Below are 26,694 nucleotides of genomic sequence, written 5' to 3' on the forward strand. Positions count from 1 at the left end.
CAGCCAAAAGATTTCATATGGGTTCTTATAAAAAAAGAGGATGGATTTATGTTGCAGTATATTTTTAAAAAAATCATAGATTTTATGAGCACAATCTGTACATTTTGAAAGTCTTTTTTTTTTTGTGTACTAAAAATCCATCTTTCCTATGCATAAATCCTCCTTGTCTTTTATTTTGGTGGAATATGATCTGCCTTGATACTCTCCAAATTCATGAGTTAATCTTTCCATTTTCCTGTGAAAAACTAAAGATGTTTTTACAATTTCTACATAATGGCATTCTGGTTTTTTGTTTTTTTGTTTTTTATTTTTCCCAAATAATTAAAGCTTTCTCCTCTTAGAGTGGAAAAATAATTTGAAAATCATTATGGGAAATACTGTACTTACAACATTTTTTCAACTACTCCAAAACTTCCATCACCTTATTAATAACCCATACCTACAGACATATGCATAGTTACATAGGAACCCAATTTAAGTTATGTAATAAAATTGAATTAAAATACTTTATCAGATTTTCTGTTTTAATGTTGAATTTCTCTTACTATCTCTGCCTCTCTCTCTCTCTCTTTATTTCCCTTCCTCCCCCTTACCCCCCTTACCCCTTACACACACACATGATGGGCCTTCCTCTCAGACACTGAATGTAATTTGGTGTAACTAATTAAACAAAGTTCAAAAGAAGCAGTTGAATAACTGTTCATTTCTCCTCTCATGCACAGGTACGGGATGTGCTAAAGGCTAGAAATCTCCAGTGCAGTTGATACATCAAGAAAAAGACTGGATTATCTAGAATCTTTGCTCTTACCACAAAAAAAGAGACCTTAAAACCTCTACTGCAGATTTTCATTGGCACAATTTTTACATTATAACATGATTTTAGCTGCCCGAACCCTGTTTTTTTCTCCACACTTTTTTGTTTGCTTGTTTTGTTTTTTTTTTTTTGCTTAGGTATAGCATGATTTATCTTATTGAGTGAGATTGTTTCATAAGAACTCTCTTTCTTCCCCTCCATTGTTACAAACATCCTCCCTCCCTTATTCCATGAAATTCTCAAGGATTCTTTACAAACTTTTGTTTCAGGAGGATGAAAATGGAAGGAAAAATTGCCATGGAGAGTTACAATTCATCTGTCCTGTATTCATAGTAATGTAGTTATAAACTGACCTTTACCAAAACTTAGTTTCAATTATTTTAAGCATGATTGAAAGTGGCTGCCATGTTCAAAACTGTATTTGGAGAGGGGGAGAGAGAGTGGCTGTTCAACCACAAAAGCAAAATTATTTTAGGAAAGCAAGCTTAGGTCTATATTTTCTTTGAGTTCTTAATTTGCATCTGCCCAGCAGAAATGGACTACACTTCATTGGATAGCTTTCTAGAGAGTATTCCTATCTTCTCCATGGCAGCAAGCACTAATCAGCAACTCTTGTTATTCCTGGCTATTAGAGTCTATTGTAGTGCCAGGTACAAAATCCAGGGGTAGGCAAAGTCTCTCTTGCCATTATTCTTGTACAAGAAAAATATGGATATGCAATATGAGATGGAGAAAAGCCCAGAGAGCTTAGACAAGTATATAGGGAGAGGAGAGGAAGTGACTGAACATGAAATTCAAAATTAGAGAGTTGTAAATCCGAAAAAGAAAAAGCATTATGGTTATGAAGAAGGAGAAAAGCATAATTACTGACCATCTAAAAACGTTTTGAAACATTTGAAAATTATTGAAATGTTGTGACCAGCCCTAGAAATGCCTCAGCAAACAACAGACAATCCACTTCTCTATGCTGGATTCAATTGATTGTACCCTGGTAGCACCCCTTATCTTTCTTCAGTTCCCTGCCTCATTCTTTAAACCTTTTATGTATACTATGTACACAACACATGCAACCATTACATCAGAGGGATTTACAGGAAACTCATTTGTAAAGTCTTGAACCTTTCCAAAGCAGGTATGTTCCATCCACTGAGTAAATATGCTTCTATTTGAGTAGGGCTTTTTTTATTGTGTGAGTACAATTAATTTTCGTTTTTGAGACAGCACAGTAACAATACTGTTGGTTTTAAGGGTGAAAGGATTTGGAGTTACTTGAAAGCCAAAAATTCGCCATCTTAATGAAGATGTCCTTATTCCTAGGTGAACACTTGCCTTTTTTAAAAAATACCTGGATCCATTAGCATTAATATTTGTATCTAAAGGTTCATAGGCTAGCTTATCTTCTTACTTACATCTCACAAAACTACTGGTTGCAGAGGAATTATGCCAAATTTATATATGCATAGATTGAGAAGTAAAATCTATCCGGTTTAGATTGGAATGAATTTCCTAAAAGATTAATCGGGTGAATCATGTTAATAGAATATTTAAACAATATTACATTCGAAGTCTGCAGGTCTGACCTTCATGACAACAGATTTTAGGGAATACCACCACCCATGCCAGGTGTACCAAACAATCCCGTTGTCTGTCTTGGCAGTGTAGGGACCGCTGTAGTACAAACCATTCAGGTTGGCAGAGTGACACCTGGTGGGAAAGTAAAGGGAAACAGCAATAAGGCCTCCTGCTGAAAAGTTCCACGCATTTGTTATGTATTTCTCTGCAAGTCAAAAAAAAATGCCATATAGATGCCAGCCTAGTTTGACAACTGCATAAATTTGCATTTGTGGATTCTGTGTGCATAAATAATAGTGCTTTAATTAGGGAAGAACTGCAAATGTTTTTTGCTTCTTTTAATCAAAAGTGCTGCTTTTTCTTTCCATGTTTTCTGTCATTACTAGCTCTTGGAGTTTTTCCTGCTAATTTATTTCAGTGGGAAATTTTTCCAGCGTTATTCAGGATGGAAGACAGCAGGGCATACATCACACTCTGGGAAAGAAATACTGTTGTGTTTTTCTGTTGTTCCAGAGTAGCCCCCCTTAAATTTTCCAGTTACACCACATGGTATTTTGTATGACAAAACCTGAATACCACCATCAGTTTGCCTACCCACCTGTGGACTTCTATTTACAAAGATGAATTCTGAGAGCTAATTACATGCGTGTACCAATTCACTGGATCACTGGAGCTGGCATTTTATTTAACTACACAATGTTGAGGGGGTTTTGTTGTTTTTTAAGAGACTCAGGCATAAATGCAGTTATAGTTTATTAAATTGAAACAAACAAAAAACCCTAGCAAAACCCAAAAGGCTTGAAAAGGAAACAGCACAACCTTGATACATGCCTGGTTTCTATGAGAAACAAGCTTAGATCTTTATGTGGAGAGCAAACTGGCTGTTCCTTTTACAGCACATTGTGATGAATCAGCTTGGTTTATCTGCCAATTCAGTATTTCATTATAAATGCTGTTAATATCTAGCTGTTGAACACCATGATGGATTTCAAAAGCAGACTTTAGAAAATATGCACACAGAAAATATTCCAAATAAACCTTATGATTTTTGTTACTGGCAATTTTTAGTCTTTTTGACTTTGCTTATACTTCATTTTCAAAGTTTTTGAGAACTGAGATAAAAACTATGAGAAAAACTCCATAGGAAAATTCTCATCTATATATCCTTATTTATTGCTTACAATTTTTAAAGTCAATTTTGATAATGTGTTAATTGAAAGCTTATAAATTGTGGACATCAAAAGTGAATTTGTTTTTGAGAATGATGAACTTTTATCGGAGCTGACATAATCTTTCTAATCATACAAGTTCTGCAATGAGCAGGCACTCTGCCTACTTTGAATCAAAACACAGATTTCATTAAAAGAATCACAAAAAGGCACACCATAATTTTGCCAACAGCAATATGAGCCAGTAAAAAGTCTTAATTAGTGCTGGGAAGCATGAATAGTGAAAATTAGAGTATTCAGTATCCAACTAGATGCTGTCCGAAGTAACTGTACATACTAAGTTAACAACTGGCATGTGATAAGATATTGTGAAAAAACATTCATTATTCACAAGTCAATAAATACCTTAATGTTAGCCTGTGTTCCTCCTATCTTTTCAATAGGCTAATATAAAGTTAAAAAGTACACTGCAATAGTTTCAAAAGTACACCCAACTCTCAACTGTCCGTGGATATTTTATCTGAATTATGTATTAACTGTGTGACAGATATGGAGAGATGGGAGTTGGTACCCTGAAGAACCCTTTGAATTTTGTCTGCATTTATTGACTCCACTGACCCTACATGAATGTTATGCAGTCTTTGGGATGATTGGTAAGGCAGGAAGCTTGAGTTAGTGATATCTGGCCCCAGGTTGTTGCCTTGGGGCAATAGATCCCTCTTACCATTTATACATGGCATAACAAAATGGGAGTGCTGGGAGAGAATAAGCTGATGTCCAACTGGAATTGTTCACTCTCACTACTTAAAAACCTTTATGAACTTTATCTCACTACTTATGAACTACTTATGAGCTTTGCAATGCCCTGGGTACTGGAAAGCTTATGACTGCAGGTAGTACCAGAGTGAACCCAGTTCTGTGGCCTTGCATTCAAGATAAAAATCTCTGCTAGAGCTTTTCTTACAAAAGGGGCCATTTTTCTGCAGAAGTCCAGGACAACAAATGCTGAGCTGGAGTGAGACTGGTGGCTTTAAACTACCTTTGAGCTACTTCCATGTGGCCTCGCTTGTGTCACATCCCTTGGTTTTCATATTATCTGGGCTTTTCTGTATTTCATTAGTCCTGATAGCATAGAGCTGGCTATAAACAATTCCTTCATAGCTGGGAGCTCTTATGCAAACCAGCCAAGAGCACTAATTCCTTCTATATTTGCTAATCTGTGCATGACAAATATGTGTTTCTGAGTGCTTTCCTTTCTCTGCCAGTACTGTCCTTTTGAGTAGGACTTAATGATACTGACATTTTCTAGTATTTTGCAATGTTCAGTTTTATGTTAGGCTTAACATTAAAAATTCAATAATAAAACAGTGAAATGACACTATTAGTAACTAATTTTCATTATCAAGCCAGACCGTCACTTTAAGAGATTGAACTACACGACCATAATAAGAAGTAGCCTAGTAGGAGTTAGCTATCTTTAGAAGTTATGTAGCACCAACTACAAGGTATAAATAGCTGTCAAGTTCTGCTGTGCAGCTACTTTTGCAAAGTGGTCATTCTTTTGTCCAGATCAATCCAATATTAAAAAGATGCTTTTAAAAGGCAAAAAAAAAAAAAATATTCAGTGGTCTAAAAGTGATTGTTAATTCAGTCTTAATGAAATCCATGGCATGATATCAGTTTTATATGATTTCAGGTCCAGATACTCCTTTAAATTTACAAAAGCTCTGATTTAATGGGAAAAGAAGCTCCAACATAGTTGCCTTTCCCTTTTACATCTTAACTTTTCTGAGAAATGTAAAAAACCATTGTTTACATGTGACTTTTTCCAAGTCTCAAACATTCTGCTGACTGGCTATCTATGCAAATATATTAAAGTGTATTAAAATAAGTAGTAAATTGTGAAACACTGAGTTAATAGCTACATCATATCAGTTAAGGTGGTCACAGACTACTTATGAAAACAGAATTTGGCAAATGAGGAGTTAAAAAGAGCAACAAAGGATGACACAACAGAAACAATGGAGTTGATCCAGCCTGGCACCTCTTGCCAAGTGAACTGAGATCACAGTGAGAGAGTAGTGTGCCTCCCTGAGCTGTATTTTAAGCCTCTCTCTTACACAGCTAGATTGCAGAGTTTATCTTCATGGCTATATTTATTTAAGTAATTACAGAAAAGAACATAGCTGATCTGTACAAGCTAAGGCTACCATTTTTATCCTTTCTTTTTGAGTTGGTATATTGCATGTTAGCAGAATTTTTAAATTCTCTTATTGAGCCCTATTTTTAAAAATCTTTCACTCAGTTCAGACATGCACACTGACAGAATGCCATCTCCATTTGGAAAGATTAACAAGAGTGAGATACTGTGAAGTGAGGTGGAAAAAAATGAGTCTTGATAACCTGGCACTAGTTTAACTTGTCAGATATTTGCAGTGCTGCCACATCTGGTCTAGTGCAACACAAGAGAAATGTGAGAGTGAAGTACAGCAGGGATGTATCAGCAAACTCTACATGACCTACTTGTGTAAAAACTAGTTACCTCAGAGGGACAGAATTATCTCCTCCTCACTGTCTGATAACAAAGATGACCTGTGGCAAATGCCATTATCAATCACAGACCAGCTTGAGCTGCACATTAGGTGCTGTCCCTTCTAAGGTGAGCCTCAGTCTCACCAGCACTGAGATCTCTGCTAGGGGACAAGGGCACATTGCAAATAAATGAACAATGCCAATCTATCTTCTATCATATGTTATTATTTTATGAATACACATGGAGCAGAATAGTTGACAGTACCCATATGAAATCAAAATACCTGTTAAACCACCAGCCAGCCTTTTCCTCTTCAGCACAGTTCCCTTCATAGTTGTCATTATCCCTGTCTCTAGTACTGAATTTCATTCCTCGATGATCAGCCCACCATTTTACTTCAGGATGAAATCCACCAGTAAGGGAATCACCAGCTGTACCAGAGTATTCACCACAATTCATCTCATAAGAATGCTAATAAAATATGTGAAGAAATAAAAAAAAAAAATTACATTCCTGTATGTCTTTAGCCCTTAGCATGTCAGAGAGTAAAACCACGAAGAAGAACCTAGCCTGTTCTATTTGCTGCTATTTTTATGCTAAGAAATGTCCTGCCACTTAAACACGATGTACTTAATACTGAAAGGCTGTAGAGATGCTTAACAGGGATAAAATTTGTCATTAACTATATGTATCAATGACAAAAAAAAACAACATTAGGGCTAGTTTGCAGTATACATTAGCAAATCAGCATATCTTCTACCATTATTGTTGGTAATATCAACAAACATAGAAAAGATGCTTTTATCCATGTCTGCTAAACCAAATTATTCATATCTCTTACAGAAAGTGTGAAATTAATATATCAGAGTAAACCACTTTTATTAGGTATTTGAAAATTATAAGCATGTGTAAGAAACAAAATATGGTATTAAGGTTCTACACAAATCTTTATGGATTTTTTGTGTTTATTGTTTGTCTACAGAATCCACATTTTCATTAAAACCTTTAGTCATTTAATATTTTATTACCTCTTCTCCTGCAACTCTGAATCTTGCATACTGTGCAAAACGTCGCTCTCCTTCAAAATCAGTTAGATCAATTCTTAATGTATAATTCCCTTAAAAAAAAAAAAACAACCAAAATATTTTAGTTAAACTAGCCTATCTCACTACTTTTCAGAACTGGACATTACATTAAAAGATTAAAAGAAAATGTCTTTATTATGAATCTCTATCACCTCAGCATATCATATGGGGATTTATCTTCTTTCTTTATACATACTAAAGCATATATTGCTATTCTTTGCCTTTATTCACCTGAGTGAATTCTATTCAGCTTAGAAAATTTTAGAATTATTCTAATACAAATTTTCAAATGTAGGAAAAAAATTGTAAAAAAAGATGGCCTTACAGGTTTTACATTTTAGTATGATATTTGAGGTGGTAATGAAAGCATAGTGAAAATTGATCAATAAATGTTCACCTATGAAAATTATATTTTTATACTCTAAAAATAAAAAAAATATACTAGGATCACATCCTGATGGCACTGATTTCCATATGATTTAGATAGCTAAGCCAGTGGGCAGCATTCTACAACAGAGCAGAAGTTAGCTTACATTGAATGACTATTAGAAAGATGGAAATAACTTTCTACTACTGTCCTAATCAACAGGACTGGACTAGAACTACTTCCATGTAATAGCCCACCCACCTAGAAAGCCCTGAATAAGTGTCTTGGTACAGTATATACCCGTCTCTGGACTGTTAGTGATGCTGATAGAAAATGGATAGAGACAATTCTTTTAAGGTAGACTCCTGTCTCCTGTTCCCTGTTTCACAGGGGCTCTCAGTATGCCAGTGGCCTAAGGACAGTTTTGAACCTTTTGTTAGAAAACATATATTCAAATGTGTTTTTTTCTGAAACTTAGAGAAGTCTATGGAGACTAACAACAGAACTCAGGATTTATGATAACAAAAAGAGGAAACAAAAAAATGGCCTGGAAAGAGCAAAGAAACAGAAACAATAAGACTATTGTTACAATACAAATCTTACCTTGATTAGTCAAATAATGAAGATTTTTGTTTCCAAGCCAAAATTCACCATTTTTCAAAACAAAATTTCCAAAGCCTTCTTCATAGTCAGCCCAGAGTCTGAAATGGGTATAAATTACTAATTTCTCAAAAAAGCAAGTTTGTTTGGATGTTTTATAATACAATTTTAGATCACAGAATAACTAAAACTGGAAGGAACCTCAATCTTAAGGCAGAATCAGCCATGAGATCAGACCAGGTTGTTCAGGGCTTGTCCGTTCAGATCTTGAAAACTTCCAAGGATGGAGACTGCACATTCTCTTTGGGGTACCTGCTGATTCTTTTCATGGCGAAAAAGTTTCTCCTTATATCCAGTCTGAACCTCTCTTGTTTCAACTTAGGTAATTTCTCATCCTCCCACTAGACACATTTGTAAAGAACATTTTTACTCCAAGGGCCCTCAGATCACTTATATTTTTCTTTTTTTTTGGATTTTTACTAATTGCAGAAAGCAATCTCATCCTTTCCTTATCATTAAGAGTCCTTGCTCCAACAATTGTTAACGCATTTGACATTGAAGTGTCCTTGTGTCAAAAGCACAAGTTGTCAGAAAAAGACTAGAACAGATGTCTCACGGAAGACAGCTAGAACCAGAAGTGGTATCTCATCTGGAGGCTGTCCCACAGAATAACCATTCCTCCCTTTTATCTGGGATAACAACTTACTCCTATACCTCATAAAGTTCAGATTTAACTTAGCTGCATCTGGTTTAATGTTTCTTCACTTTGTTTCCAGTTTTAATTACCAAATCTCGTACCTACCTATCAAAATTCTGGCTGCCATCAGAACGTCTCTGAAACACAGTCCAACCACCTCCTTCAGACATGTCACAGAACACAAAGAATTCTCTAGGACTCTGGATTGGTTTTATTTTATAAAATCCATTTTGCTTATGGCCTTCATTGTAGATTTCTGCACAATCTGTTCACATAACATTAATTGGACACAGTATTTTTAGTCCTGTACTTACTGCAAAATCAGAAATCAAGTCAGTAACAGTAATCAAGTCATGTTATGTAGAAGTCACATATGAACCACACTAATAAAATGAAATGTCTCTGCAAACACATTTCTTTGACTTTTGGGTATTTTTTTTGTAGTTGTGTTGCTTTAAAGCTTTGCTGGGCTGTAATTATTTTGATATATCTTTGAAATAATATCTTCACACTGTGAAATATTACTATTTTTGTTTCTACTTGAATAGCAAAATAATTCCTCTGTTTTAAGTGGTGTCACTTTTAATTTGCAGTGGTATCATCCACATTAGAATCTTGTTACAACCTTAAAATTACATGTAACATACAGTAACCTTTAAAAACAAACATGTCTATGTCCAGAAAGTTTGCAGAAGTGCCAGAAACAAAAGTATGGAATCTCCAGTGTTAAAAACAGAAACAATTGCAAGGCCTGATTCTCCTGTCCCTTCTACCAAATAGGTGCAAAAATATACAGAAGACTATGCCCAAAAAGTGCAGTGTATGTGTAAAATGATACCACTTTGGCTTGGTACCATTCACAATCTGGTCTACATTGCTGTTGATGAATATAATTTACAACAGTAACAAAATTCAGAGCTTGTGGAACTCTGAAAAATTCAGAGCAATGTAATTGTATAATCTTACATACTTTCCTCTAGGAATTAAGATATGAAAGGAATTCTTTGTTTATATGTAATCTATCATCAGGCAGTCATACAGAAAAGATATATAATTTTTAGCATTTCTGTTTTTCCTGGCTAAGGTAGAGCTGATTAGCTTTAATGAATTCTCTGAATTGGCTGAACTTCCAGGTCTGGTTGGAACTTTATGAACTATTACATTTTTTTTCAGTGAAAGTGTCAATGAAGATTAGACATAGAAAATAAACACTTTATATTATGCCAGAATTTGAATAAACTCTAATAGAAAACATGATTTAAATAACAGCTAAGTTGTCTTTATAAAGAATGTGTGATTGGCTTAGAGAAAATAGCTTTTCTTGTCCATTAATTTCTTAGTAGGTCAGCAAAACACAAGCATATCTTAATTTTTAGCAGGTGTATATAGTGTGGAGTTTCCCCCTCACTATCTAACTCAAATTAGTCAGATCTGTTTATAATAAAATGCTACAGCAGTTTGAGAAAATCATGCAGTATGAACAGGGAAAAGCATTTTCCAAGCTGTAAAGAATGTGAAAAAATAATGGGGGAAAAAAAGCAGAAACAGGAACAAGTTAGATCTGTTTTTTAGAATAACATTGTAAAAGAATAATTCGAGGCTTATGCTAAGAAAGGCAAATACCTTTCAGAGAAATGTTGCTTTAATAATCTTTTCCAGTAACAAATGAGTCAGCCCTAATAATAAAAATAAAGTGTTCCAGGATGCTCAGTACATAAATACACAGCTAAAATTTTTAAGTCAGATTTACAACTGCTTTTAATTTCATTTTAATGGTGTTTTATTATATTTGATGCCTTTGGATCAAATGTTATATATATATATATATATTGGTATTTCTTCCAGCAACATAAGCACTACAAGCATATTCAAACAAGGCTATTAAAAATAATAGTAGTTAAGACTTTCTAGCACTGGACAGCTAGAAACAAACACCATCTAGAAGTCAGTCTCCTAAATTGTATTTTCAATCCAACTATTGTTTTGGATGGTGTTTTATTATATCAAGAGTTTGGATGATGTTTTATTCTCTACTTCCACTGTATTTATTATAAGCCTTCCACTGTATAAGGAATGGATCACCACCAGAGTGCTGGTGAAATTAGAAAAACAACTTTAAACCAGGATTTTAAGAGCTGTGATGTCATGAGCTGAATCCAACTCAGTGAAAATGTTATTAAAGTGAGATGCAGATGCCATTATGCCAGGCTTATGTATGTAAATATGGATGTCTCAGGGACTTTACCGATTGGAACACAGTCAGTTGCTTGTAACCAGGCAACCATTTGAATGTATGAATGTGAACTAACCCTGTTAGTTGTTTTTGAAATTGTTAGAACTTCTGACATTAGTCAAAGAATGGTGTTTAGAAATCTGTAACTCCTGATTAACATTTTGTAAATGTCTATTATTGGATTTTATCTGCAGTATTGCTGATATTTATGCTTCATTTATTGTCCCCTGATTGTTTTTAAATGATCCACTACTAATAAATCAGTAAACTTCTTAAATTCTGATTTGCTTTCTACCATCTGACATTAGCAATTTTTCCCTGCACAACAGGTCCAGGTAAAAGCTGAGCACTGTGTTTTAAGCATTCTACAATGAGTTTTTAAAACAATAACTCAATAGGCCAAATTGTGCTAAAGCTTCTGGGTATCATTACAATGAATGGAACTGAAAAGAATAGCTTCATTTCTAACCTGAATACTGTCTTTTTCCTCCCAAGTCAATGACACTGTTTTCATCTTCTCTGTCACTGTACTGAATCTCTTTCTTCTTTAAGAGCTGTATAATTTTTAACTGCTGCTGTTTCACACGATGTTCCAGAAGCCTCACCTGGCCCTGAAGTTGTATCTGCTCTTGAAAACATTTCTGTAAATCCTAGAGAGGAAAACACATCTTATTATAAAATCAACAAATTTTATGTGATATTTAACATCTGACACAAAGAGTCAAGCAATCAAACCATAAATAAAATTAAACTTGAATAAAATATTTTGGTCACAATATCCCACAGACACTATGTTGACTTCCATCTCTGTTGCTGCTTTGTTTAAAATTATTTCATAAGTTACTGCATGTAATATATAAAACACACATATTATGAATGCTTTGCAAAGAGACCTTCTCTTTAGTGCTACCAGCTCTAACTGCAAACATGCAGCAAGGACTTTGGAGAAAAACACTATAATACAGGCCCTATCATAAGGAGGCCCTATTTCTATCATCTTCCATGCATAGATTTTTTCTGTCCAGAGAAGCCTGCTACTAACATTGTGAAGGTTCTAAAGAGATTTAAAGAAATGCAATCCACATGGATATGTTTTCAACATCATAGTGCATTTTTTGAATGCTTTTAAGTTACACACTTCTTATGATAAGAATCCTAACATTGCCAACATAAATATTGTTAAAGTTTAAGCTCATTTTTGGCATGCTAAAATAGTCTCTAAGAAGCCCTGAATATACACGAAAAATAAAACTTAAAACAAAAATTAATGTTGTGCTGCAACTTTTGCACCTAATTTCGCCATGCAGAGTGGGTGGGAAATGTAATTCTGAACCTAGCACTCACTTGACCCTCAAGAATAGATGTTCCAAATTCTGACATGCTGAATGCATGCTGAGCAATGAGTAATTGGTTTTAGATTAAAGACTATGGTAAAATAGCCAAAGTGAACAGAACCTGATCTGGAGAACTTAAATTAAAACAGTCTGTATGGTTTAAAATATATGTTAAATAAACTTGGTTTCAGTGTGAGGGAGAAAAGCCTTTGGAAACATGACACAAGTTTTGCATCAATAACACTGAAATTTTATATAAGCAGAGTTTAGTAGCTTGTAAAAGAGCATAACTAGCACTGTAAAAGCAAAATCAAAGGGTGACTTTCCGGAAATCTGACAGGTAAGATCAAATTTGCTGTAGTTCTAAATTGGTGCTACCTTATACATAGGAAGCATTATTTACATGTAGACCTGCAATATTTGCCATTCATATGGAAGAACTGATATCTCAGAACTTTTCCCTATCACACTAAACTGTAGAAATATCTGCAATAGCATACTGCTGTGCATAGAGAGGTACACCTCAGTGGTGTCTGCATACTTTGTTTGCATCAAGCTCAGGCTTCATCCATTGTCCTTGAACACTTCCAACAAATTGTTCCATTTGAAATATTTCGTTACACTGAAAAATTTGATCATAAGACTGTGCAGAACAATCTTGAAGACAGACTTCTGCCTTAAGCATTACTGAAGTGTGTCAGAGACTTGCTTTAATTCATACTTAACTGCAATCTAAAACACACGGTGAAATAAAAGAATGGGAAAAAATATATATACACAAATGTGGCATAACTAGGCAATTTGTCAGCGACCTGTTCGAGAGGGAAAGGTTCAGCAGCCTGTGTTTGGGCTGTCCACGTCGGGCTGCTCGGCCCGCTGTGCGCCCAGCGCTGAGCCCTGGCCGGCCCAGGAGCTGCCCGGGCACCGTGGCGGTGCTTGCCCACAAGGGGACGCTGTAGGGCCAGAGGCACAATTCCCAAACACCTCTTTCAGAGGGACACAGCGGCCAACGACCCTGTAAGAGCCCAAAAGGTCTATCTTATTTAAGAACCTTCGCTTGAAAATCTTTGTTCTGTTGTTGATAGCTATGCGAGATGCCTAGCATATCATCCTGTTCTTCTAGCAGGAAACAAGAGAAAAAAATAGTTAAAATATATGGACATACAGAGACAAAGTTGCTACAGTGGCTTAGAGGGATGTTACTTGACTGTATGCACTGGTTAATGTGGGACATGTTGCATATTACAAAAAAAAAGATGCACTATTTATTGTGCAGCCTTTCCACGGTGGTTGTCTCAGTTGTATCTGCAGTTTCATACAAACCCTTCACAAAAGCTGAATTTTCTATTCAGTGGGAATGAATTCAATGGGAGATTCAGAAGAGGCTTTCTTGACAGGTGTCTGCAAATTGTCTGTCTAGTCCTGTGTGAATACAGAAAATTACAGAGGACTGCGGAGCTTTAGAGAAAGAGAAAGAGACGCACAGGTCGATTGAGAAAGAGTGAATAAATTTTAAAAGTATTTAAAAAATATTTCCAGGCCCACCCTGATGAGCTAATGCTAACTATAAAATAAAAGCTGTCCAAAAAATCCCATGTTCCCAGTCAGACCAAATATTTATTCTAATCATACTAAGTCAAGAGTGATAAAGAAGCCACCATGCCACAGTTACCAGTTTTACTGAGAAAGTTAGCCTGTATCAGTCTTAACTCAGTCCTCACAACCTTGGAGAACATAGTAACATGCAATAGGAGAGACCTGGAAATGGTGACCCCCATTGCCAGGCCCTTGCAATTTCATAGACAAGACTTCAGGTGGGTAACCTCTGTGACACGTAGCAAGATGTGAGCCACAAAGAGCTACCTTCCATTTTGGAAAGAGCAAGGGACAGGGCATTCAAGGAGAGGCAGCTACAGGCAGCTACCTGTGTTTCTTTCAGGTGAAAGAAATGCCTCTATCAGTTCCCCTTTCATACTGCTAAAAGCCATTCTCCTGCTGTGATTAAATTATATAGTACAAGTATAGAACTTCTGAAAAAATATTACCTTACCTTAGAAAAACTTGGTATCTAAATTCAGTATGACACTACTTCATATACCATAATAAAAGGTCCTTTCCTTTGAACCAAATTAAATACAAGTCTGCAACAGGCTGTGTCTCTAAATATTATTCTTAAACTTGCATTTAAAAACCATCTTTTGCTATTGTGTACTTAAAATTTATGAATTAATTCATAAAAATGAAAAACTAACTATGAGCTGATTCTCATCTGGTTTACAGACAATACACTCATGATGGGGTGAAGAGTTTATATATCTACACTACACATTACAATTTCCTTATTTAAAAGGTTTTAAGCTCTTAATGCTTAGGAAGTGATAGTAAATTAGAAGTGACAATCAAGACATGACTAGCCGTACTGAATAATTACAGCATAAGAAAAAAAATGCTTGAGCAGACACAGTTTTGAAAGTAACCTATGTATGAAAAGTACTGGTATCTGAGACTTTCTCTTCTCTCCCTGACTTCAGCCTTCTCATTGATGTCTCTCCCTGTCAACTCCAGACAAATCCCATTAGACTTTTGCTGCTGAACAGCAAAACCACAGTTCTCATATTTGGAATTCCATGTCTATTTTTATCATGAGACAATCACAAGTTAAGTGTAACTTCAATTGGATCAATGTGGCTTTTAGATCTTCAATTTACCAGACTGTCCTTTCAATGTGCTGCTACACTTTTTTCACAGGATAATCCTTTAAAAACATTGAAGTTAAACCAGTGCACAGCTGGAGTAATAAAGAAGCAAAATGTAAAATAGGGTTCTAACATACTGCTATTCCATTTGTTAGATATGGACCAAAGTTAAACCATTACAATGTTGAAATACTCAAGAAAATGTGGATTTTACTGTGTCTATCTCTAGTGGACAGTGGTGCCCACTGACTGAAACCAGACTGAACACAACCTGTTCTGTTTCAGAGAAGCAACTGTTTACACTACACATTGAGAAGCAATTATCTAACAACTGCTGACAGCTCTGCTCTTGGGCACAAAACCCTACATTTAACCAGCTGCTGCAATTAATGTGCATTCACTTTCATTATTGTGTGAATTATTTAGCAGCCAGTGACCTTCCATTAAAATGATTGCTACAAATTAGACTCAGAATACTTCATGAAAACTATAAAAATACAAGGTTTTAACCTGTGGTGCTATTTCCTATACTTTGCAGAATATAAATTAGCTCCAAAATAACTCTATATTGAGATTAGTGTTTTAATTAGATTAAAAGGTGAGATGAAGTTCTGAATATTACCATTTTTTACTCAGAAGGTCAGCTAAGTCCAAAATATTCTAAATGAAAAATAATAATTAAAAAGTAAGTAAATGCATTTAACTGTGATGCCTCTTTTCTCAGTAGGTCTCTGCAGAAATTAGTAATATTTTTCTCCACTGAGCAGAAGTGATCAGAGAGTCAGGTGTTTCCCATTCTGCCTCTATAAACCTACTTATCTGAACAAAAGTTTTCCATAAGGTAATGTAAGCCACAAACAATAGCTGTAAATTCAGCAACTACTTCAACCTAGGCAATTATGAATCAAGAATTCCATCCCTTTAGGTCTCTCCTATTTAGGACCTAGATATAAAACTAGTAAGGACACCCATGATATGCAGTGCAGGGTTGGTGAGGCTAGAAGTATTTTAAACTGTGGAGTAAGTGTGATTTTATTAGGGTTTTTGTTGGAGAAACAGAATGTGTAGGAGAGGGTTTGGGGAGCTTGAAGTGAAGGAGCTTTGATCATTGTTTCTGGGTGTGTATTACAATGTAGTTACATGGAAAAAAGTAAGAATATGAAGTTATGGATCTTGTTTGAGAAAAAGTTGTAGGGCAAGTGGACAAGGTGGAAAAGGACAGAAACATTCTGCATACCAGGTGTCAGTGCCCAGAAACAGCACTGCTGCAGCCACTACTTTAGGAGTTCCTGTGCTTTGCCTTTCTGTAAGTATGCTGCTCAAAACTACAGGAGTTATTCTGAGTTAGCATTACACCTGAATGGTAGTATAACCATCTTATGTCCCTTCTGTACAATGTGCCTCCATGCACCATGATACCTGTTTTAGGAAAGATTTACTGTCTCCTCTTTCATATCAGATCCAGTCACAAACTGACTGGATTTCTTTCTTCGGTGACATTACCTAGTGATGGATCTTCATTGTAAATTTATGCATTTGTTTCTTCTTCCCTTATTGGAAACTTGTCCCCACTACACACCATTTGAAGATATTTCCTCATTCTTTCATTTTTAAAATGAATTCTAGTATTTCCCATCAAAAGTTCTGCCATCCTGTGTGAGAACTATGGAGGGGATGTCCATTGTGAGCACTATGGAGGTTAAGGTATACAGTATTTAGAAGAAACTCTATAGAAAATTTTAATTACTAGAACTTACAGAGCTGCCAATGACATCCATCAAGCTAGCTGCAAGGACAAAATCAATCATTATCAAAATCTTCATTTTGGAAGCTGTGAAGTAGAGGAACAATGGAAACACTAGTTAACTTAAGCATTAAAAATAAAATTTACACTTGATATCTTAAATCTTATTCAAAAGAGTCTATTTAACCTCTAATTCTTTTCTTGCAAATTGTAAATATTATGTGCATGCAGGATTCATGACAAATGTCTAAAATAGTCTGATAAAATACAACTCCAAAAGCCAGTAAAATGAGAATTTGTCCTTTTAGGCCACTTTGTATTAGAGCTCTCCATGCATTTTAGGACCGCTATCCAAGATTCAAAAGCACACATTTTATTTTCAAAAGCAAAAACATTTTAAACAAGCTGAAAAACAGGGAAATATTCCTTGTTGGTCCTTTAAATTTGTGAGAAAGATCCCTGTCATACAAGTAATTAAAATCTGAGTTGGGCTAGTTGTCCTTGATCTAAAGATTGGTGCACGAGGAGAGGATCAAGGTAATTTTACTGTCATCAAGTAATTTGGGGGAAAAATTCAAAATAGTTATCAGCTTTTATTCTAATGGTGACAAGAATGGCATCTTTAAACTGATAGCTATGGATACTTTGTACTGTATGACCCACAGCATTTTAAACCCCATTTTTTTGTATGAAAGTTATTTTATAGGCCAAACCAATCACCACTGTATCTCACTGCCTTGCAAATGTTAGCTGATAGAACTTCAAAATTGTTTTGTAAGACAGACATGCTTTTCACAGAGGAGAAACCCAGGCCTCCAATCAGTAAAATATTTACAAAGATTATACATTAACTATTCTGAATTAATTACTTAAACTTCTGCAAGCTATCAACTGAGGATTTTTTTTTCATTTACCTATGAATATTTTCATTTAGCATATGTTAACACTTAATTAAACCAGAATATGTGTCTACTCTGCTTTTCCTACCTTAGAGTTATTAAGGAAAATATCTCCATGATCATCGAGTTGAACCATTAACTTGATACTGACAGGTCCACCACTAAAGCCTGTCCCTAAGCACCACATCTCCATTTTTTGAATGCTTCCAAGGATGGTGACATGTTTAAAGCATTTGTGGTTAGTCAAAGTGCAAAACTTTAATAATAGAGATTAATGATTCAATACCAGCATGTGTTTATTGAAACACCAACTTCATGAAAATTTCCACTCATGTTTCTACAGGAATAAATATAAAACATGAGTGGAACTTTTTGGCAGACTGTGCTTTTTATAGTACAAAGATAAACAAGGTGCTTATGAAAAGTATGTTTTTAAGTTTGTGCAAAATTGGACAAGTCCAACTGTATTTTCACCAATATCTGAAAACTTCATGCAAGGCCAGAAATTACAGCCCAGACAAATCTCAGATTTCAACACTTACCTACAAAATACTTATGATGCTTTGTAAAATTACAGCTAGTAAAGTTACATTAGTAGTTATAGCTATTACGGTCCCTTCTGTTTTGAAAGCAGCTGTTGCCATCTGTTGGGATGACACTGTCTGTGACAGGAGTGACCAAAGAGTACATTAGCTATCTGGACAGCCTGCAAATGATCTGTCTCTGCTAACTGCTGTTCTAAATCCTTGCATACGTTAAATATGTTTTCTAAGAGAGAAGGGACTATTTTCTTCACTGGAGGATTCATATTTCATGTACTCTACTTCATTCCTGTAATTTTAATTATGAAACCACAGTATCTTCCCTCACATTATTCTTAGTATTTGAACTGTTCTATCATGATTTCACTGACTGTGAATGCCTGAATACCACAATCAATCTTAAAAAAACACCCCAATCTTAAATGGATTGAACAACTTTACAACAGTATTCTTATTTTTTAAAAAAAGACTATCAAGTAAATCTTGGATACTGTTCAGAGAAATTTATGTTAGTAAAAAAAATATAGAACATTACGAGGTACAATCAAGGCAGGTAAGTCCTTTACAGCATGTATGAGCTGCTATGAGCAATCTGCACAAAAAGAATGAATAGCTGAGGAGTGTAGAGTGTGTGCAGTTGGTTTAGTTTGTTATCTTTAGATGAAGTCACCTTTCTATTTAAGGATGCCTCTTTCTATAGAATGTTCCTCTTGTGGGAAGCTTCCTAAGGACTGCACTTGGGAGACAATTTAGCATTTCAGCTTTAGTGCTGAACTAAAACGTGCTCAAAAGACATAGTAAAATATAATAATAGTCTTAAATAAATTGGTGAAGATATTTTAATCCTGGAGTTTTATTTTTAAGAAAGCAAGCTGGACAGTAAACTCAAGATGGAGTATTGATCCTGCAGCTGCTCACAATATAATCTCACTATGAATGAAAGACAAGAGGTTTATAAAGAGGGAGAAACTGAGGCTTCTCTTTGGCAGATCAACCAGTCAGAAACAGGGAAGACTGAAACAGAGAGGACACAGGGTAAAAAAACCCACAGAGGGACCTCTAGTAGGATAGGGGAAACCAAAATCTTTATGCTGCTCTCCTCCAAAGAAAGGGAGAAGGTAAAAAAGTCTAGGAAGAGACCTGAAAACTCAAGTTCTGAAAGGAAATGGGTGACTTAAAAGCATTTCTCTGCTTCTGTCACTGTCCAGCAGGTAGACCCAGACAGGTCAGAGGACAATCAGCAGTGCTGGTCCTGGACCTCACACCTTTAAGTAAGTTTCTCAGCAGGCATAAACTCCTGTAGTTTGTCTATCTCACAGTCACAGCGACATGAGAGTCACTGAGTGGTCAACTTTACAGTGACAAGAAAAGTGGTAAATAGGGTCAAGCCCCTTACACGTTCAAAGCACTTGGATACATTAAATCATCAGGTTCAGACATGGAATTAATGTGGGTAACTTTTTACTTACTTTACCCACTTTACCCACATTTCTAAAATAGTTTCAGTAGAGGTTGTGTTAGTAACAATTCCCTGAAGGTGCACATCCATGGTATTCAGTAACAGGAAAACCTAAAATTCTGTTCAAGGGAAGCTCAACATCTTGCTCTAGGAAGATTCCTTTGAAAGTCAGTTTCTTAAACAAATTTATTCAGACCCTTAAATAATTACCCTTGTTATATTGCTATTTGCTGACAGTACACAATTGAATAAAATCTTTAACTCAAAAAACCTGCAAAAAATTACAAATTTTAATCAGTCACAGATGAGCTCAAAGAGTTAGCAATTGTTGAGAGACTTCCAAGACTTGTTTTATAATACCTGTGTTGATCTAACAAAAAAGAAAAAAAAAACATAAATTTGTAGAGGGGATATCCCTTTCCAGGAAAATCTTAATCTCAGACAGTAGACATGTAGATTAATTATCACACATCATATGCTAGAGTGAAAAAAGCTTGGTATTATATTTTCAAGTTGAAACACAAGCCCCTAATGGTTAACTGAAAAAAAATCACTTTCTGTTTTAAACAAATTAAGTTTAAGTGCAAGTCTTGTGAAACCTTGAAATTTTATCCCCAGGGTTACTCATTTACTATTCCAAGATTACATCTGGAATATGCATTGTACAGTTAGGCAGAATTTTTTCCCAAAGCTATGGAATCAAAATTCTAGAAAGGCATCTTTTTTCTTCTCTGTGCCTAGGCTTTTTTTAAAGGATACACACACAGTCAATCCTATAATCAAATTTCCCCTGAATCTGATGTTTTTTCCAAGTTTTTAAATAACAAATTACTGAATAGATTTGATGACATTAAAGAAGTTTTGTGCTATGAAAATTTTGAAAATTTAGAATATTCTTATGTTTTTTGAATTTAAGAGACAGCAAACTAGATGGATTACAGATGCCTGTTTCTTTCTGTTGGCACAGTTCAATAAGACTTGCATTGGTAATAAATACAATAATAGAGAGAATTTGCCAAAAGGATAGAAAATGATTGGAAAGTTTTTTGTTTGCTTTCTTAAAATTAAAATTATTAAACTCATGCACAGATTTTGTTTAAATTTGGTGGTGTTACAAAAATTGCCCTGTTTTCCTCATCTGAAAAATAATTCATGATTTGACTTACTTTTTGGTTCTAAAAGCAGCCTTGTTTGTACAGTAATACAAATTTAGAAACTGCAGATTCAAATAGTGGTTTTATTAACCACCTAGAAATGCAGGAAAATAGCTAGATTGTGGTAAAACATTCATACATCTTTATCAATACTGCACCAGTTATATGGCCTTCAAAAACAAATTACTTTTAAACCATAACTATAGAAATTAGCCAAATGTCTTCCTTCTTCCCTCATAGGTACCCTAAATGTTTACCTTTAACTTCTGGACAGAACTCAAAGTTGTTAAATCTTCTTAAGCTGATGCAAATAATTCCAGAGCCCTTCCCAAGCTGCGATTGTTTTTGCTATTAAGTGCTGCAGAGTTGAGGCTTACATCTGCTATGAGTCACCGGGCTGGAATGCTGCTGAGAAGCTGCAGTTATCAAGACTAAATTGCAACATAAGAAGGAGATGACGGTAATTCTGTGCCTAACACAACACTTCTGAAACAAAAATAAACCAAAACCAACAAAGGATCATCTATTCCCTTTCACTGTTGTGGTTCAAGAAATTGCTCTCTGTATCATACTCAGCTTTATACTCCAGTTCTTTTCATAGTCACAGACTAAATCTCTTAGGCTTCAGAGGTACATAGAGAATGTAACAGACTCAATGGATTTAAGAAAAAAATCCAATAATCACTCAGACTAGAAGTTACATGTCAGAGGTGTAACAAAAAAAAAAAATGTTAAATAAAACCTAACCCAAAGTAACAAACATAGTACAGATAAAGCTGAAGGAAACAATAAAAAAGTACCAAAAAAATCTTGTCTGATGTGTTTTTTATTCAAGGCAGTGAGAAGCACAGTGTCTCAGTGACTTTGTCAGACAAATTCATTTTCTAAACAATCTTTTAAGAGCCAGATGAATACATCAAAGAATGTTTTAAAATACAATCTGTTTTTACTGTTTGCCCTTCTTCTGTGCTGGCTCTTCCCAAGTTGTTCAATGAGTATGCTTAAAGGAATGTGCTGGGGAAAAAATAGTCTTAAGGAAATATTGAATAGCAATAAAATGAGTTTTACATTTCACAATATAATCATAGAATGCCCTGGGTTGGAAGGGGCCTTAAAGGTTACCTAGTTCAAAACCCTCTGCTGTGGGCAGGGACACCCTCCACTAGACCAGGTTGCTCAAAGCCCCTTCCAGCCTGGCCTCAAACACTCGCACAGATGGGGCATCTACAATTTCTCTGTTCTACCACCTTCACAGTAAAGAATTTAATATCTAATCTAAACCTACTCTCTCTCAGTTTAAAGTCCTTTGACCTCGTCCTTTCACTACATGCCCTTGTAAGTGGTCTCTCTCTATCTTTTCTCAGAATCACAGAATGTTCTAACTTGGAAGGGACCCACAAGGATCATTGAGTCCAGCTCTTAAGTGAATGGCCCACACAGGGATCAAACCTGCAACCATGGCTTTATCAGCACCCACATTCAGACCAACTGAGCTAATCCCAGGGTCTTGTATTGCCCTTCATGTACCTCCTATTGAAGACTAGTACTTGTTGCAAACTTCCTCAGAATAATTTCTGGTGCACTATTTGGAATCTGGTTACCTGGCAGTATCTCTCTTACATTACATTCACTAATTAAATTCATATTCTGAATTTCAAATCTTTATTAATGACAGTAAATCACTCCTGAGGAAGCTATAGTAAGAATCATTCAAAAATTCAAAATCATTCAACAAATAATTTTTACTGAGAATCTTACTATGACTAATGACTGTTTCAAGGAGGGACATACCTGTTCATAGCCTGACTCCTAACCAAGAGTTACTCAGTGGGTGGGCTCTGAATTTAGAAAGTGGAAAAAAGGCATGGCATTTTACAGTTGGATTTTTTAGCAACAAATAAATTAAAGTAAATCAACAAAATAAAATAAACAATTTATTGAGGGTTATAAGTAGACTACCCATCACTTGAGGGCTTTAAACAAAGACTAGATGGCTAAAATACATGACTATGGTTCAGTTAAACAAGAATTATATACAGTGTCAAGTCAGAGATTTGTGTTATTCAAGAAATCTATATGCTACCCATAATCAGAATGGTTTTGTAAAAATAAACACACTAAATACAAGACTTTCAAAGAATATACAAATGGATGTCATAGGACACAAAAGGAAGAGAGAAATGTCTTTTTAGACCTGTTGAATACATTCAGTACTGAAAACTGGCAAATGTTTGTGAGAGACTGGAGGAGATGGCTGACTTGAAACATTTCAGGCTCCTGTGTGGGGAAAGGGGCAGACCAGGTCTTGCCCCGGCAAGGCAGCACTCTGCTCCACACACCCCATCCCTGGGGCCTGTATCCCAGCCCCCACAGGGACTGCCAATCCCTGACACACCAGAGGCCATGCTCTACACCCTGCCCCTGGAAACCCTAAACGAGCTCCTGACTGGCTACCAGACCAGAAGTCACCTGGGGGAAGGGCCCAGGAAAGCCAAAATGTACCTAAGCCAGAGCACAAGGCACGCATATTGTCTGACTCTACCTCCCTTGGGTTTTGATCAGCTGAAACACTGCTGGAACCAGGAATAGTGGCTGTATTTGTATCTCTTCTCCCCTTTGCTCTGTTCTTTGCCTAACTCCCTCTTCTCAAAGTTTGAGTAACTTAAAATCAGGTGGGTTGGCGTTTGCTTGGCTGAATGGACTTAGAGTGTGCTAAGTTATTGCTTTGTGAAATGCTTTATGTTGATTGAATGTTTTCAACTTTTTGCCAAAGTTCCCTAATTTTCTGAAGTTTGTACTCAGGGTACATAAAAGAATCTTCATCCCTTTTAAGAAATTCACTTAGTGAGATCTGAGGCTCTATAATGTCAGAGACCTTAATGTGGCCAGTAAATACTGGATGTTCACACCGATAATTCAGATTTGCTGTTCTTTGAAGAATTTGCACAGAAGTGAAGGAAAACATTGCAAGGATCATTAATAACCCCATCAAGAAACACACAGCTGGAAGGTCAAGGGAGGTGATTCTGCCCCTCTACTCCACTCTCATAGTAAGACCCCATCTGGAGTACTGCATCCAGCTCATAGGCCCCCAGCAGAGGAAAGACATGACTCTGTTGGAGCAAGCCCAAAGGAGGCCACAAAGATGATCAGAGGGCTGGAGCACCTCTTCTACAAAGACAGGATGAGAGAGATGGGGTCGTTCAGATTGGAGAAAAGGAGGTACCAGGGGGATTTCATTACAGCCTTCCAGTACCTAAAGGGAGCTTACAAAAAGGTTGGAGAGAAACTTTTCTCAAGCGCATGTACTAATAGGATGAGGAGTAAGGGCTTTAAGTTGAATAAAGAACAGGTTTAGATTAGATATTAGAAAGAAATTCATTACTGTAAGGGTGGTCAGACACTGCAGCAGGCTGCCCGAAGAAGTTGTGGATGCTTCATCCCTAGAAGTGTTCAAGACCAGATTGGATGTGGCTTTGAGCAACCTGGTCTGGTGGAACGTGTTCCTGCCTATGGGAGAGAGGTTGAAACTAGATGATCTTTAAGGCCCCTTCCAAGTCAAACCATTTTATGATTCCATGATTGTAAAATCAGCAAATGCAAGATAATGCATTCAAAATATGATTCTTTATCATTCAGACTCAAAAGGAATTGCAAGCATGCAGTAAGTTTTCATAATACAAGGAACTGTATGTTCTTCCCTTCTGAGTTGTTACACAGGTGTTAAAAATGAGAAAAAAGTACACCTTTATAGATTATGTGTATGATTTTTATTCAGGAAAGTTTTAAATCGCCTTCAGCTGTCATTGTAGAAATATGGAAGGGTCAAAGATTGTACAGCCACAACATGGTAACTGCGTTTGTCAAAATGTACTTTTATTCTATCTGTTATAAATTAATTTGTTTATGCTCCTCACTGCATTGTTTTCATTTGTGTAAAGCTAAGGACCAAACAGAGAATATGTAATGCATTCCATTCTAGGATTGGCTGAGATTATGTATTTGAAAATGTGCATCCAACACTGCACATCCACCACCATGAAATGGTCTTTCACATATGCTAAACTGTTACAATAATAAATTGAAAATGTGAAATGGAATACGATGCTTAGTTTCATAACTTAGATGCTAGGCTTTTTGGTTTTTTTTTTTTTTCCCTGAGGGGTAAAAGCAAGTAAACAAACAAACAAAACAACCCCAAAACCCATCCTGACCAGCTCTATCAAAATCATGATGTCTGAGTAAACTTAATTTTGGGAGTTTTTTTCTGCAAAACCAGCACATTATGAAATAGTAATGATGTGGGTATTCCAAAACCAGTATTTTGTTTCTGAAACAGAACAAAGGTGAAATAAAAGTCAAACTCAGCTTTATGACTAAAAAACTCTGCAGGTTAATGTTTTTAAAGGCAGTCTTCTTTCCAAAAGTGTATAGTTTTAATAGGAAAAAAAAAAAAAAAAGAGCTTCACAATATTTTAAATTTCTTCATTTTTAGCATGCTGTCTTCAAAATGCTTGTCACAATCCTAATAAAAAGCAGTGGTAGAAATAAGTTGCACCAAAAATATAGCAATCCATCTATAAACTTACGAAGATTTTGCCATATTTATATATTCACCAAGCATATTGCACATAGTGATCAGGGCCTATTACTGCAACCTGTATATGTGTTCTCTAAAGTATGTGATCTCTAAAAGTTACATAATCACATGATCAATTTTAAATGTTACATTAATAAATGCAATTCCCTAATGAGACCAAGAGATAAGCAGAAAAGAACTTCTTACCCAGTCTGAAGAAACAGAATAAAGGTACCTTATTTTTTGATGTATGGATAAAATATATAAAAATAAATCTCAGTTTTTAAATAATCTACCTCATTTTTGTACAGTACTCTAAGAAATAGGTGCATAATTTAGTAATTTCATAATCTGTCATTTCACATATATAATACAGAAATCAGCAACATATCATTATCATCAATAATAAGACCAGTAAATTCAACATATTTAGACATTATTTAATCACACACCAAATATGGGAAAAAATCCTCAATTCTTATTAGAAATATAAAATAAACAGTCCCTCCAATCTTTTTCAATAGGCAGTAGCAAAGGCAGTGTAACTAGCGTAGATACATAGGAACACATCACAGAGTTGAAGACTTAACAAACATCTAGGTCTGTACACATCTTTGCAGAATACAGAAAAACAGTGGACTCAGAGAAGGCCCAGAGTAATTAAAAAAAAAATTATCACAGTAAGTTCCATTGCTGGTGTTTGTATTCTATTCATCACCCTCAAAATAATAACAAATACGACTCAACTATGTTGTGAGGAAATGTATCTGGCAAAGTGACCTGCTCAAGATCTTAGTGTGAGTGCCAAGAAAAGAACATGGCCCATAATCTTCTGCCTTATTTAGAAGAACAGCTTACATATCCTGCCTTCTCCTCCTTCTTTACACAGGAAGCTTCCTGCTGGCCTCAGTTTTCCCTTTGCCCTCTTCAAAGACATTCTTCTCCTATATTCTACTTTTTGAAACATATGTAATGTCTTTGGAAAGGTGCACCAACTAATCCCTATTCCTTGGTATTGATCAATTTAGTGCTGTTGTCCATCTGTACCAGCCCTAATCAACAGTATAATTGGAACCACATAGCGCCAAATCTCTGCCACCAGAAAAGGAAAGGAACCAGGACAGTGTTGCTGTTGAGGCAGGGACGGGAATAAAAATGACTCCAAGTTCAGAAGGCAAAGATTGATCTGGTTATTCAAATGTACATCACTCTTTCAT

At 35.7% G+C, this 26,694-nt stretch overlaps 1 protein-coding gene across 1 annotated transcript; it reads right to left on the bottom strand.

Moving 5' to 3' along the window:
- Nucleotides 1-1,974: 1,974 nt before the first annotated feature.
- Nucleotides 1,975-21,323, bottom strand: FGL1 (fibrinogen like 1). Its single transcript, XM_053940088.1, has 8 exons — nucleotides 21,156-21,323; nucleotides 16,858-16,931; nucleotides 11,540-11,720; nucleotides 8,943-9,102; nucleotides 8,144-8,241; nucleotides 7,117-7,205; nucleotides 6,372-6,559; nucleotides 1,975-2,518 (listed from the first exon to the last, which is right to left on the bottom strand). The coding sequence occupies exons 2-8, from the start codon at nucleotides 16,921-16,923 to the stop codon at nucleotides 2,359-2,361; spliced, it is 942 nt and encodes a 313-aa protein (XP_053796063.1). The 5' UTR covers nucleotides 16,924-16,931; nucleotides 21,156-21,323; the 3' UTR covers nucleotides 1,975-2,358.
- Nucleotides 21,324-26,694: the final 5,371 nt, after the last annotated feature.

This window comes from Vidua chalybeata, chromosome 4, assembly GCF_026979565.1.
Source record: "Vidua chalybeata isolate OUT-0048 chromosome 4, bVidCha1 merged haplotype, whole genome shotgun sequence".
Lineage (NCBI taxonomy): Eukaryota > Metazoa > Chordata > Aves > Passeriformes > Viduidae > Vidua > Vidua chalybeata.